The sequence below is a fragment of the Aegilops tauschii genome, chromosome 3, assembly GCF_002575655.3.
Source record: "Aegilops tauschii subsp. strangulata cultivar AL8/78 chromosome 3, Aet v6.0, whole genome shotgun sequence".
NCBI lineage: Eukaryota > Viridiplantae > Streptophyta > Magnoliopsida > Poales > Poaceae > Aegilops > Aegilops tauschii.
The window spans coordinates 606793448-606805683 of NC_053037.3; the positions used below are offsets into that span (position 1 = coordinate 606793448).

Here is a 12236-nt window from a genome sequence, read left to right on the forward strand (position 1 = left end):
AATTACTGAGATATACTTGATGCACTTAACAAAATTTGATGCTTCTATGTCTCTTTCTCCGTCATCTTTCATCTGGCAGAAACAAACATGCTAATAATATGTACCTTTTCACCCGCCCTATCTCATAGATGATCATGAGCCAGCTGTAATTCCACAATGACCATAATATATATGTTTTACGATATTATATATTGTTTATATTATTAATTACCAAGTTTATGCAATTGGTCTTACACCATCCTGTAAGAACACACCATCCTTCATAAAGCATTCCAAATCATCGTTTGATAACAAGGCATCTTCAATGTCCATGAACTTGGTTTTCTTGGGGCAGACATGATTGATTCGATGACTATAATATCTCTAGGGATACAAACATAGTCTATCGTCATGATACAAAAATGAGCCAAATTTGTATTAAAATGAGACAAATTGGTTGAATACAAAAGGCAATATGATGAAAGAAAGATCGATAATAACATTGAAAAGAATACCTTGTGCGATAACATTTAAATTGGCATACTTTTTTGGTTTTTTATGAGATATCACCACCTCCACATCATTATATTGTGAAAAACTCGGTGAATTTTCGGCCCTTTTTAGCGTCGCCCTTCTCCAACATAAACCAAGTATACTTTGTTTCTTCACTCAAAATTGTGTTTTTTGTGTGATATTCTGAATATATGGAATAAGTATAAAAAAGATTTATTTGGATGATCCATGTTTAATTAATATATCTATATCCTTTTTTACTTTAATATATACTATCTTTTTCCGTACATCATTTTTTTAGGCATTTGTTTTCTTACAACAAAGGTTGCTGATCCAAGGCCCCAAGAAGCCCAAGCCCACTCGCATCATGGGCCAACCAGCACCCACCAACTCCTTCTCCTCACTCTCTCCACTCCCTTTCCACTCACGCACACAATCCAGATCACGGCGGAGTCACCCACACTCGCTCCGCTCTCGCCCCCACAGCCGCACAACCGGCGGCCTCGTCTCCCACCGCCGCCGCCGCCTCTCCCTCGCACGCCTCGCCGGCACCTCTCCCTCACCCGCATCACCGGCGCCTCTCCCTCTCGGGCCGTTGTTGCCTCTCCGTTGGCCCCGTTGTTGTCGCCCCTGATGTGCCGCGGCGCCGTGACCCGGCCTCACAGGCACGACCAGGGTGACAACAGCTCCCCGACGCCGCCGCCCTCCGCAAGGAGCGACGACAGCTCGAAGCTCTGCGGCACGGCGTGCGCTGAGCGACGCGCCGCGGGGGCACCGCCGCCTCAGCCCGTCCACGTCCCCATCGATGCCGCCGGCCGGCCACACGACCTCACGCTCGTCCAGCTCGAAGCACGCGCCGTCGTGGCCCGCCTCCGGCTGCTTCAGCAGGCCAAGAAACCGAAACGCCCCCCGCGCCCGGCGACCTCGGCATCTCCATCGACCGTCTCAGCAAGCTACCTCGCCCGGCTCCCGCATTGCTGATGGTAAGCCCCTCCTTTGCTCTCTTGGCCTGCTTGCTTGCCTGCGAGCCCTCCTCTGAATTTGTTGGTTGGTTGCTTTCTTTCTTCAGCAAGCCAAGAAACAGGGAGTGCCGGCAGTAGTACTCTGAATCCATCAATGCAACTGAATCCAAACATGTGAATCAAGTTGTGGCAGGTATCTCTGCATGCTTAATTCACTCATTTTTTTGTGCAGTAGGAGTAGTTGCTAGAAATCTACTGAATTTTGTTTCCAGTAGATGCACTGAATTTCAAAGAAAGAGAAATCTAGGAGTACATGGAGTTGATGCACTGAATTTTGTTTGCAGTAGATGCACTGAAATTTACTGAATTTTGTTTGCAGTAGGAGTAGTTGCAGTTCTGAACTGCTAGGTGTACTTGTGGAAGCACTTCGCTGGTGCGCCGTATCTGATTGATTTGCAACTAAATTCTAGCCACTCTGAATTCTGAGTCTGAATGCACATCAAGGAGTATTTTTAAAAAGTACAGCAAGGAGTAGCATCTACATGTTTAAAAAGCAATTCAGCTCGATTTCTGTGTGTATCCATATGCCCAATCCCGCTCTAATTCAGCCTACTCCCATCTCTAGATAAATAACAGTAGAATAATCTGTGAGTACTGTTATTTCACAATACACTGCCAATTTTCAGCACCAAACCAGGAAAATTATGTCAAACGATTATGGCCTGAATTGTGACAGTACTGAAAGCATGCAAACATGCCTAAAGGTTAAGTTTTTCACTACTGCACTGGGATTAAAGATTCAGTTGTTTTCTAGTCTAGTGACATTGTCATTGTAGTTTCAGTAGAAATGACCTTCTTCCTAATTAGTAACAGAGATGGAAGTTTATATAGTTGTGATATTTTTGGTGTAATATTATTGTTTGCATGCATTTTTTTTTTGTTTTCTGAATGTTCAGAATTGCATGCTTTGGGGCCGCATCATAAAAATTTATCTAATGTAGAACACTCCAGTGGAGTCTAGTTTTACAACAACGGAGTGACCCAGGCAGTGTGCAAAATTTGTGCAGGAAAACAAAGCCGAGTTTAGATGTAGTAGATGATTGATTATAAAACAACAAAAGAATAATATACATAAGCAATCCAGCAAAAGGGAAAATAATGTCACATACAACAAAAATTGGCAACTTGCAAAGTCACAAATCCGAGGCAATATTATTAATATTTGACTTGTTGTATAAACATAATAAGGTTTAATTTCTGACATCGAAAGATAAGATATCTGTACAAGAACACCGAAGAGCACCAACTTATCTGTAGCATAAGAGTAAATCCTCTGTCATATTTAAGAGCGGACTTCAGCCTGTAAGGACTTCCTTATAGACGATGTTCTTCATCGAGGTTTGTAAGGACAAGGTAGGTCTTTTTCGCTTCTTTGATTTACTGCTTTGCTTCTTGCCATTCTCCTTGTTGTTCTCCTTCTCAATGAGGATCTTTATATTTCTCTTCGTGGTGGCTCGAGACAATGCGACATAGAGTTGACCATGAGAAAACACCGGATTAGGTAGGTACACGCCAACAATCGGAATCGTCTGTCCTTGAGCCTTGTTAATCGTCATAGCAAAGCTAAGCCTTACAGGAAATTGCTTCCTCTTGAACTTGAATGGAAACATGTTGTTGTCAGACGGGCATAGGGGTATTCGAGGAAGGAATACCCTCCTACCTGCGTGTTGTCCGATCACGATTTCTGCGTCGATGGCGTTCCTCTCGAGACCTCGCACCACAAGCCTCGTCCCGTTACACAGACCATTAGCCGGATCAATGTTCCTCAGAAGTACGACAGGGCAGTTGAGCTTCAGTTTGAGTGCATGCGGAGGCAGACCGTTGGGAGTCAATCCATTTAGGAACTCAGGAGCATAGTAGCCATATGGGTCGTCTTCTGCACTGTCAAAGCTATGGTAGATTACTTCTTTCCCCCGAAAACGCTCTACCATGCGTATGTTTATCTTGTCGACGTTGTCGTTCGTGGTGGAGAGGATTGCGCGTGAAGTCATGTAATTCAGATCAGACATGTTATCATCTAGTCTCGGAAACACATGGTCAATCAGCTTCTCCAGGTCGTCACCCTCGCCTGTAGACGGCACACAAATATCTTCAGGGAGTCGTATGTTTCCTTGGTCGTCAACTCCCTCGGTACCATTGCCTACCCTTAGCAAGTAATCCGCAAACCAGGTGTCATTATGAGCCCTCATGTTGGTGACGAGCCTTAGCTGGCGCATACCCTTCCAGAGATGTGAACTTCGGAGGGTTGCATCGATTATCTGACCCCGGGACCCCCTCCTGACGACTGGAAGCACCTGCCTGAAGTCCCCGCCAAACACAACATTTTTCCCTCCAAAGGGTCGGTCCCGTCTTCCCATGATGTCGCGCATGCTGTTGTCGAGTGCCTCGACCGCCTGTCGCTTAGTCATGGTGGCCTCGTCCCATAGTATCAATGAGGCCATCCTCAGTAACTTGGCGGTACCACTCTGCTTCGTGAAGGTGCATGAGGCGCCATCGTCGCAGCTCAATGGGATCTTGAACCTCGAGTGGGCAGTCCTGCCTCCAGGCATGATAGAAGCGGCGACACCTGACGTCGCGGTAGCGATAGCGATGTTTCCCTCGCTTCGAACCTTGGCGAGCAGCGCCCTGCCTGTACCTCCCGGGCCATCAACAAAGAACACACCCCCATCACTGCGTTCAACAGCAGCTAGTATCTCGTCGTATGCAACCCTCTACTCCAAGTTTAGCGACGATGCCAATTTAGTGTCGTTGATGTCAAAATCGATGTTGGATTCCTCGATCACTTCTCTGGCCTCGCCCTCGTTTGGGTCAAACGCATCGTCAATGCATGGAAGAGCGAAATCAGCTATGTCTTTGCCCATGGACTGCAACATACCCCTAATGTCAAGCAACACCATCTGTTCCACCTCAATCGGGCACGTGTGTGATCGCCGATAGTCATCAGACATAGGCTCGAAGTGCCTATCCCATAAACCACGCACGTCGCCTGGCTCACAGTGCACCAAAGAAAGTAGTATTTTGTTACTTGTCGGAGCCAGCTACAGACCCTATTTTTTAAGATACGTGGAAAGTAGTATGGTGCAGATGGACGCATGGCTCAAACCATTTAGCTTTTTAAGGTTGAACTATGTAAAGCCTGTCTAAAGTCATCGTCATTTGTGATGTCCTGTTCTAGTATCACCCCTTCAGAGGGACTAATATGCAATACTGACATGGTAGGTTCTTTTGGTTTGTTGTTTTTGTCCAAATCTGTTAGGCACGATTGATGAAATGATCAAATAAAAACCATTTGATAATGCACGTTATTTACAAAAGCCCCATACCTGGAGTAATTGGGTAATACTCGTCAATGTTGTGACTCGGTGCGGGAACGATTTCTGGGATGGATTCGTCGACATTTATACCCTCATTATGGCCTGTAACACGGTAGTTATATGCAATGTTGTGTTTACACCAGAATGAAGGTCAACAAGACGGGGTAGAGGTAAACCTGGACTTCCTTGGGGATGTAGATCAACAAGAGGGGGTAGAGGTACATCCGATGCCTTTCTCTGTTCCGGTGCCTTGCTATTTGAATTTCCCATACTTACCTTTTGTTCTGATGAGTGACCTATCACAAATGTAGGCCAACATGAGAAGCTAGAGTAGAGGTCCATTTCAAAGTAAACTTACAGGAGGACAAAGCTACCAACTGCTTACAGGAAAAGCTTGAACCTGGTCGAGCTGGGAACATTGATAAAGAAAAGGTGTAATTTAGCTTTGCGTAAAATTCAGAGAAGTTGCATATGTATAAATTGTATGATTCACAAGTCCGAAAACCTTCAAGTGTCTTATTGAATGTGCTGCCGGCGGAAGCATAAAAAATCATCATACGTACAGGAAGGTACTGCTCCATCGGAGTTCTGTACGTATGTGCGTTGGGCCCTGTTGAATGGACGAAGGGTTTAGGGTTTAGGCGAACCTGATTTAGGCGGAACCTGATCGGCGGCACCCTCCCTGGGATCGGCGGAGGCGGATGCGTGCGTGGGGTTGTGCGGCAGCCTCCCACGGATCGGCGGCGGCGGAGGCGTCTGTGGGATTGTGCGGCGACGGCGAGACCTGACACTGTCACGTATGTGTATGATCTGAGGCGGCCTCCATGAGATCGGATGCGGCCTCGCTGGGATCGACGACAGAAGGGATCGATGGCGGCTGGGGTGTGGTTCCCGTCGTCGTACTGGGATCGACGACAGAAGGGATCGATGGCGGCTGGGGTGTGGTTCCCGTCGTCGTACTGGGATCGACGACAGAAGGGATCGATGGCGGCTGGGGTGTGGTTCCCGTCGTCGTACTGGGATCGACGACAGAAGGGATCGATGGCGGCTGGGGCGTTGTTCCCGTCGTCGTTGGAATAGATCGAGGGCAGCCTACTTCGTCATTTTTTTTTTCGTGCGAGGGGCCTCACTCCGGTTCGTCCGTTTTCTTCTAGTATTTTTTAGTGCAACAAGGGGCATCGCTACAGTTTTCCTGTGTTTATTTTCGTGTGGGGGAGGGGGAGACAAAAAAAACCATAGGAGGTGGGAGGAGGACGAAAAAAACCCAGCTAAGGTGGGAGGTGGGACGAAAATAAACCGCACCAGGCTACCAACTGCTCCATTAGGAGTAGAGATAATCATCTTGTTACGGAATCAAGTTTAGCAACCCAAAATTAACCATCCGATATCCGGGTATATGATATTCCCATGGTCTGAAGACACAAGTAACATTAACACTTATACGAAAGTACCATCAACATATTGATAACGTGATCTTGCAGTATTTTATAAGTTGGGTCTATCTAACATCATTATTAATTTAACAACACGTTCTTATTAATTTTTAGCATCCTTGTTACTTTAGCCAGTGGCGTAGCCAGGTATAAAATGGTGGGGGTACATACTCCAAAATAATTAATCGGGATATTGACTATTATGCTTGGGGGCTGTTTACAAGGATTAATTTGACCGAATTCCTATATAGTAAAAAACAATACTCCCTTCATTCCAAAATATAGTGCACCCGCGCTTCCCGACGTCCAACTTTGACCATAAATTTAACCAACTAGACCGACTTGGGCGGGAGAAAAAATTATATAATTGAAAACTTGTTTTGAATACGAATTCACTGGTATAACATTTGTTCCCGCCGCAGTTGGTCTCGTTGGTTAAATTTATGGTCAAAATTGAAGCATGGGAATAGAAGAAGCACTGTATTTTGAAACGGAGGGAGTATGTCAAAATTGTGGTCTAGCTACGCCACTGACTTTAGCAATGCTCATGGTTAAAAAACAGAATCATCAACAATATATAAACTAGACTTGAGGCCCGACTAGGGATCTCATTCGTGTTTTTTTTTGCGAATATTTGTGTTTATCTTTTCACAGGGGCAAATACGTTTTCCTCTAAATCTCATGTTGAAAACCATTGCAATTGTTGCATGGAAATATAAACTTAATTATAAACATGAAAATGGAATAATAACAACTTATTTATTAGCTTCAAGACATTTTTTGACACATGGATCTCAAAGCTACTATAGGGTGGATGTTTCAGCGCTAGGTACGTAGGCACCACTCAGCCTAACGACCAAACTGAGTGACACGTTGCACGTCGGTAACACATCTGCCCTTTGCCATCGATCAAGGGCTACAATCGATACACATTCGTTATCTCCGCGATCATCAGATATATTATTACTCTGAATCAATTGTTCATCAGCTGCCTCCTCTTGATCTTGGCCTTGAAGCCGTTCTTCATGTGGAGAATGATGGAGACGTTGGGCTCGACGACATGCCCCGGCACGGCCTCCACCACGAAGTTCCGCACCACGGCGGCCGCCACGGCCTTGAGCTGCACGAATGCCATGTCCTTGCCGAGGCAGGTCCGTGGCCCGGTGTTGAAGGACGCGAACTTGTACGACGGCACGTACCGCGGCTTGCCGTCCTCCCTGATCCACCGCTCCGGCCGGAAGTCCCAGCAGTCTTTGCCCCAGACGGCCTCCATCCTCCCCATTGCGTACAACGACACGATGATCTTGTCCCCAGGCCGCACCTCGTGCCCGCTCGGCAGCGTCTCCGCCGCCACCACGCCCTTGTGCTCGAACGGCACTGGAGGGTACAGCCGGAGCGCCTCGCACAGGGCGGCGTGCAGGTACACCAGCCGCCCTAGCTCATCTGTGTCGTCGTAGGTTACCATGCCGTCTAGGGTGGTGCTGGTGGTGGCCTTGATGGTGTCTAGCTCTGCCAGGATCTTGCACTCCACGTGCGGGTTCTTGGCGAGGAGATAGAAGAACCAGGACAGCGCCGAGCCGGTCGTGTCGCGGCCGGCGAGCATAAGGTTCATGGTCGTGTCACGGAGGATGACGTCAGCCGTCCTGCCAGCATCGTCGTCGTCGATGTAGGAGGAGAGCAGGTCTGTTGTCTCTGAGTTCTCGTTCGCGCCTCTGGCTTTAACCGCCTCACGCCTCTTGGCGATCGCGTCGCCGATGAACCGGTCGATCTCGTGCCGCGCCACCGCCATCTTCCGCTCGTACCCTACCCCGAGCCACCGCACCAGCTTCCACCATGACAGCGGGAGTACATTGCGGATGAGGAGCACGTCCATTGCATCGTCTATAGCACGCGCAAACCGCACCTCTGGGAAGCCAATGGCCAGGCAGCCCGGGTCGACGCCGAACACCAGCGTGGTCGTCATGTCGAATGTCAGCCTGAGGAACACGTCCATGAGGTCACACTCGCCGGTGCCGGTGGCGACGACATGGGCGAGCAGCGGGAGTAGGTCACGCTCGACCTTGCGGCGGCTGCACTGGGACACGAAGGCCCGGAAACGGGGCGCGGACATGAGCAGCTGCGCCTTGGCACGCTGGCGGCGCCAGGAGTCGCCGTCGGCGTTGAAGATGCCACCGCCGAGGATGTCCATGATCTCGGCGAAGTCGGGGCCCTTGGGGTAGTTGGGGAAGTTGGAGGTGAAGACGTGGCGAACATTGGCCGGGTCGGAGGTTAAAAAGAGCTGCATCCCCGAGTGCGGCGGGCCGATGAGGCGGAAGTTGAGATGGCTGACGCTGAGGAGCGAGGTGGCCCAGTCGTGGAGGCGCGGGAGGCTACCGAGGAGCGACGGCAGCATGCGCACTAGCGGCCAGTCCAGCGGGATCGCTGGGTTCTTGCGCCTGGACCTCATGTGGAGGTAGTAGAGGATGACAAGGAAGACTAAAGAGAGTGAAAGCTCAAGGAAGAAGACGAGAGCCATTGTTGCTGTTTCTAGCTCTTGCAAGTCCAAGACAACTGTGGTGGGGAGTTGGAGGCCACGCGAGGGCCATATATATACTCCTGCTCCAGCAGACAATGGTGGTGGCGAGAGATTTGCTTTCAGATGTTACTACATACTGTATTGTATTGATCAATGACGATTAATGCTTCGATTTGAAATTTACCTAGAAGTATCAGTAGGGTACAGTATTTACTCAAATCCAGCGACATGCCAACAACTAGTATTTAGCACTGACGCAGGTAGAGTTCAAAGATCCACTCCACCACGGCCAACTCACCATCTGCTAAGTGCTAACAACGAACTCTCTGACATGGACAAGGCGATTAATTAAACTCCCGCTTCCATGTACATCGCTGATCCAGAACACTCGCTGTCCGCACTTATTACTGCCGACTCCCGCTGATGTATGTAGTTGTATTTATTCTCTACTGTGTAAGGAGTACTGTGTAACCTGTACCCTGTCAGTCTGTCACACCAGTCAGTTTTTATGTGGCAACTTAAGGACATAAACACACGTTTTTAGGATGACTTTACTTAGTAACATCGAAATTGCTTTGCACACGACACTACACGCACGATCTGCGAACGATGCATCCTCCCCAACAGCGCGCGATTCCTGCATGCACGCTAGCTTTTGATTCTGTCAAGTAGGATCGTGCAGGCGTCGGCTGTAAAACTGTCGTCCATAACATAAGGACAACACCATTTAGCTGACATGCCCAGAGAACTAACCAATTAACGAGTAGCTGGTAGTGTCACTACAGGAGAACACACGTTGCCTAGTATCATGCAGTAAGCCGAGTGTTAAAACACGGTCTCACGGCTTACGAGAGGATACACCGAGTGTGCACCAAAATGTACACGGCAAACATGACAAACACGGCTTACGTTAAAGTAAGCCGTGCGGACGAACAAAAGGTATTTATCTTATAGGCGACACTCGACTTACGAGAGAGTAAGCCGTGAGGCTTGAGAAAATATACCCGTCATACAAAACAACTACGGCAAAGTCTGCTGCCACGTGGCCGCCATCGCCGCACCTAACGGCTAGCCTGACAACCGTTGGTGTAAACCGAGTATGCTCACCCAGACACTCAGCTTATATTCTTGATTTTCGTTTTCATAACAAGGAAACGCTTGGCCTCCCAGTAAGCCGAGTGGTCGCGAAAGGACACCCGGCTTACTCCGGTTTATAAATAGTGGCGCGGCCAGCCCTTTGAACTTCAAATCACACCGCCGTCGCAGCCGGCCTTTCCTGTGACACTTCGCCGGCTGCATTCGCTGCCATCGCCACCGCCGGTCTTCACCGCCGTCTCGGAAAACCGAGGTGAGCACATATCAATCGATCGATCTTTCCGTGTTCATATAGTTCGATCTCTTCGTGTTTGACAGATTCATATGAATAATATCGATAATATTTTGTTTATGGAGTAGTGAATATGAACAACGAAAGGGTATGGGGCTACATGTGCGTTCAAATTCATATTTGTGACAAAATATGCGAAAAGGAACATGTATGGGTTCATATTCACTCCTTTCGTGTTCATATTCATATGAACATAACGATGATATTTTGTTTTTTTAATTAGAAATAGATGCATTTTTCGCAAAAAAGAATAGATGCGTGCATGATATCTTGTTTTTATATCGATTAACTATATGCCATGCTTTTTTTCTTATATGATTAGTGTATGATGGATTATGTGCATGGCTAGTAGCTCGATAGAATCGATGGGTAATATTTAGGATCGATGATCGATAGCTATGTATACTTCATGTGCTAATACAAAAAAGAAAATGCATGCAAAGGATATATATCTTGTTTTTATATCGATTGATTATATGCCATGCTTTTTTTCTTATCTCTACCTAATTAATAATAAAGCACGTAGGGTTTCTGCCCGTCCGTCGTACCGCTTTGCAAAAAAGCCCCTGCATTTTCATGAAATCAACCCGCAGTCCGGATTTAAGTCACACCGAACCGTTATTTTACAGTTTTTCGAGAAACCCCCTGACTTTTTAGGTATTCCATCCGCGGATCATATTTAAGTCAAACAAATGGTTTTCTAAACCATCCATATCTTTTAAACCGTAACTCCGATTTAAACATGTTATATATGAAATTCGATTAGAAAAATATGTAGAATATGAATATAAGATTATTTTAACCTATTAAGTATTTATAAATATTATTTTGGAAGATATTTAAGTCAAACAAATGGTTTTCTAAATTATACGTATCTTTTAAACCGTAACTCCAATTTAACATGTTATATATGAAATTTGATCAAAAAAATGTGTGAAATCTGAATATGATGTTAATTTTACCTGTTAAATATTTTTTAGATATTGTTTTGGAAGCAAACTTATAACTATAGCGCACGATCCATTTTTTCTTTTGTACAGGCGGCGATCCGGGTTGCAAATAAACACCCACTATAGTCATATTGGGAAAAGAAAACATCGAGAACTACACATGCATACTTCTGAATACATCGCAGGGGAAAACAACAGATTTCTAATCGCGAGTGTGAGAGAAAGCGAGAGAAAGAGAGAGAGGGGGAGAGGGAGGAGAGAGAGACTTCTTAGGATTAACCACATTCAAACATGTTTTGGTTTGTGTGAACACTAAGGCCACCGCCGGCGAGGGTGAGAAGAAGGATAAGCGGCAACACAAATATGATGCGTCGCTAAAATAAAGGAGATGTACCTATTGTGGTCTTGAGTGATGGTTGTTTGGTTAAGAGTGTGTGTTGTGTTTTTTCTTCCGTTGCAACGCACGGGCACTTTTGCTAATATGACCAACGTATGATGGATTATGTGCACTGGCTAGTAGCTCGATAGAATTATGTGCGGCCAGTCCAGCGGGATCGCTGGGTTCTTGCGCCTGGACCTCATGTGGAGGTAGTAGAGGACGACGAGGAAGACCAAGGAGAGTGAAAGCTCGAGGAAGGAGACGGGAGCCATTGTTGCTGATGTTAGCATTTGCAGGTCGAAGACAATGGTGGGGCGGGGAGTTGGAGGGCATGCGAGGTCCATATATATACTCATGCTCCGGCAGACAAGAGGACGATGAATGGTGAGAGATTTGCTTTCAGATGTTACTACATACAATACTGTATTGTATTGATCAATGACGACCAATGCTTCGATTTGAAATTTACCTAGAAGGTATCAGTAGTGTACAGTCTACTATTAGTACAGTATTTGGACGGAGAATCCGGAGGATGACGACACATGTGGCGACTCCGCTCGACCGCCGGTGGGCGGTTCACCTCGTCACCGACCTCACCACGCCGGCGCTGATGATTTTCAAGCGTGGCGTGCTGCTCCGGCGTGGTGACTCCCCTGTGCTGGCCCTCATCGACGGTCGCGGGGTGCGCGTCGACTCGATGCGGCTACACGGGGAGTTTTCGATCGGGGAGGGGATGCAAGTGCG

At 47.1% G+C, this 12236-nt stretch overlaps 1 protein-coding gene and 1 long non-coding RNA gene across 3 annotated transcripts; one reads left to right on the forward strand and one right to left on the reverse strand.

Annotated features, from left to right (window-relative positions):
* Positions 1-921: 921 nt before the first annotated feature.
* Positions 922-5352, forward strand: LOC120962065 (uncharacterized). The gene is made up of 4 exons (XR_005752856.2): positions 922-1475; positions 1562-1647; positions 4972-5046; positions 5140-5352. It is a non-coding gene; the product is annotated as an uncharacterized lncRNA (long non-coding RNA).
* A 1645-nt stretch (positions 5353-6997) lies between these two features.
* On the reverse strand, positions 6998-11859 carry LOC109776515 (alkane hydroxylase MAH1-like). Of its 2 annotated transcripts, XM_040385938.1 has the most exons (2): positions 11691-11859; positions 6998-8702 (listed from the first exon to the last, which is right to left on the reverse strand). In XM_040385938.1, the coding sequence occupies exons 1-2, from the start codon at positions 11846-11848 to the stop codon at positions 7235-7237; spliced, it is 1626 nt and encodes a 541-aa protein (XP_040241872.1). In that variant the 5' UTR covers positions 11849-11859; the 3' UTR covers positions 6998-7234. The 2 variants fall into 2 exon arrangements, with proteins under 2 accessions (XP_040241872.1, XP_020190750.1); XM_020335161.4 differs by lacking the exon at positions 11691-11859 and having other exon boundaries at positions 6998-9120.
* Positions 11860-12236: the final 377 nt, after the last annotated feature.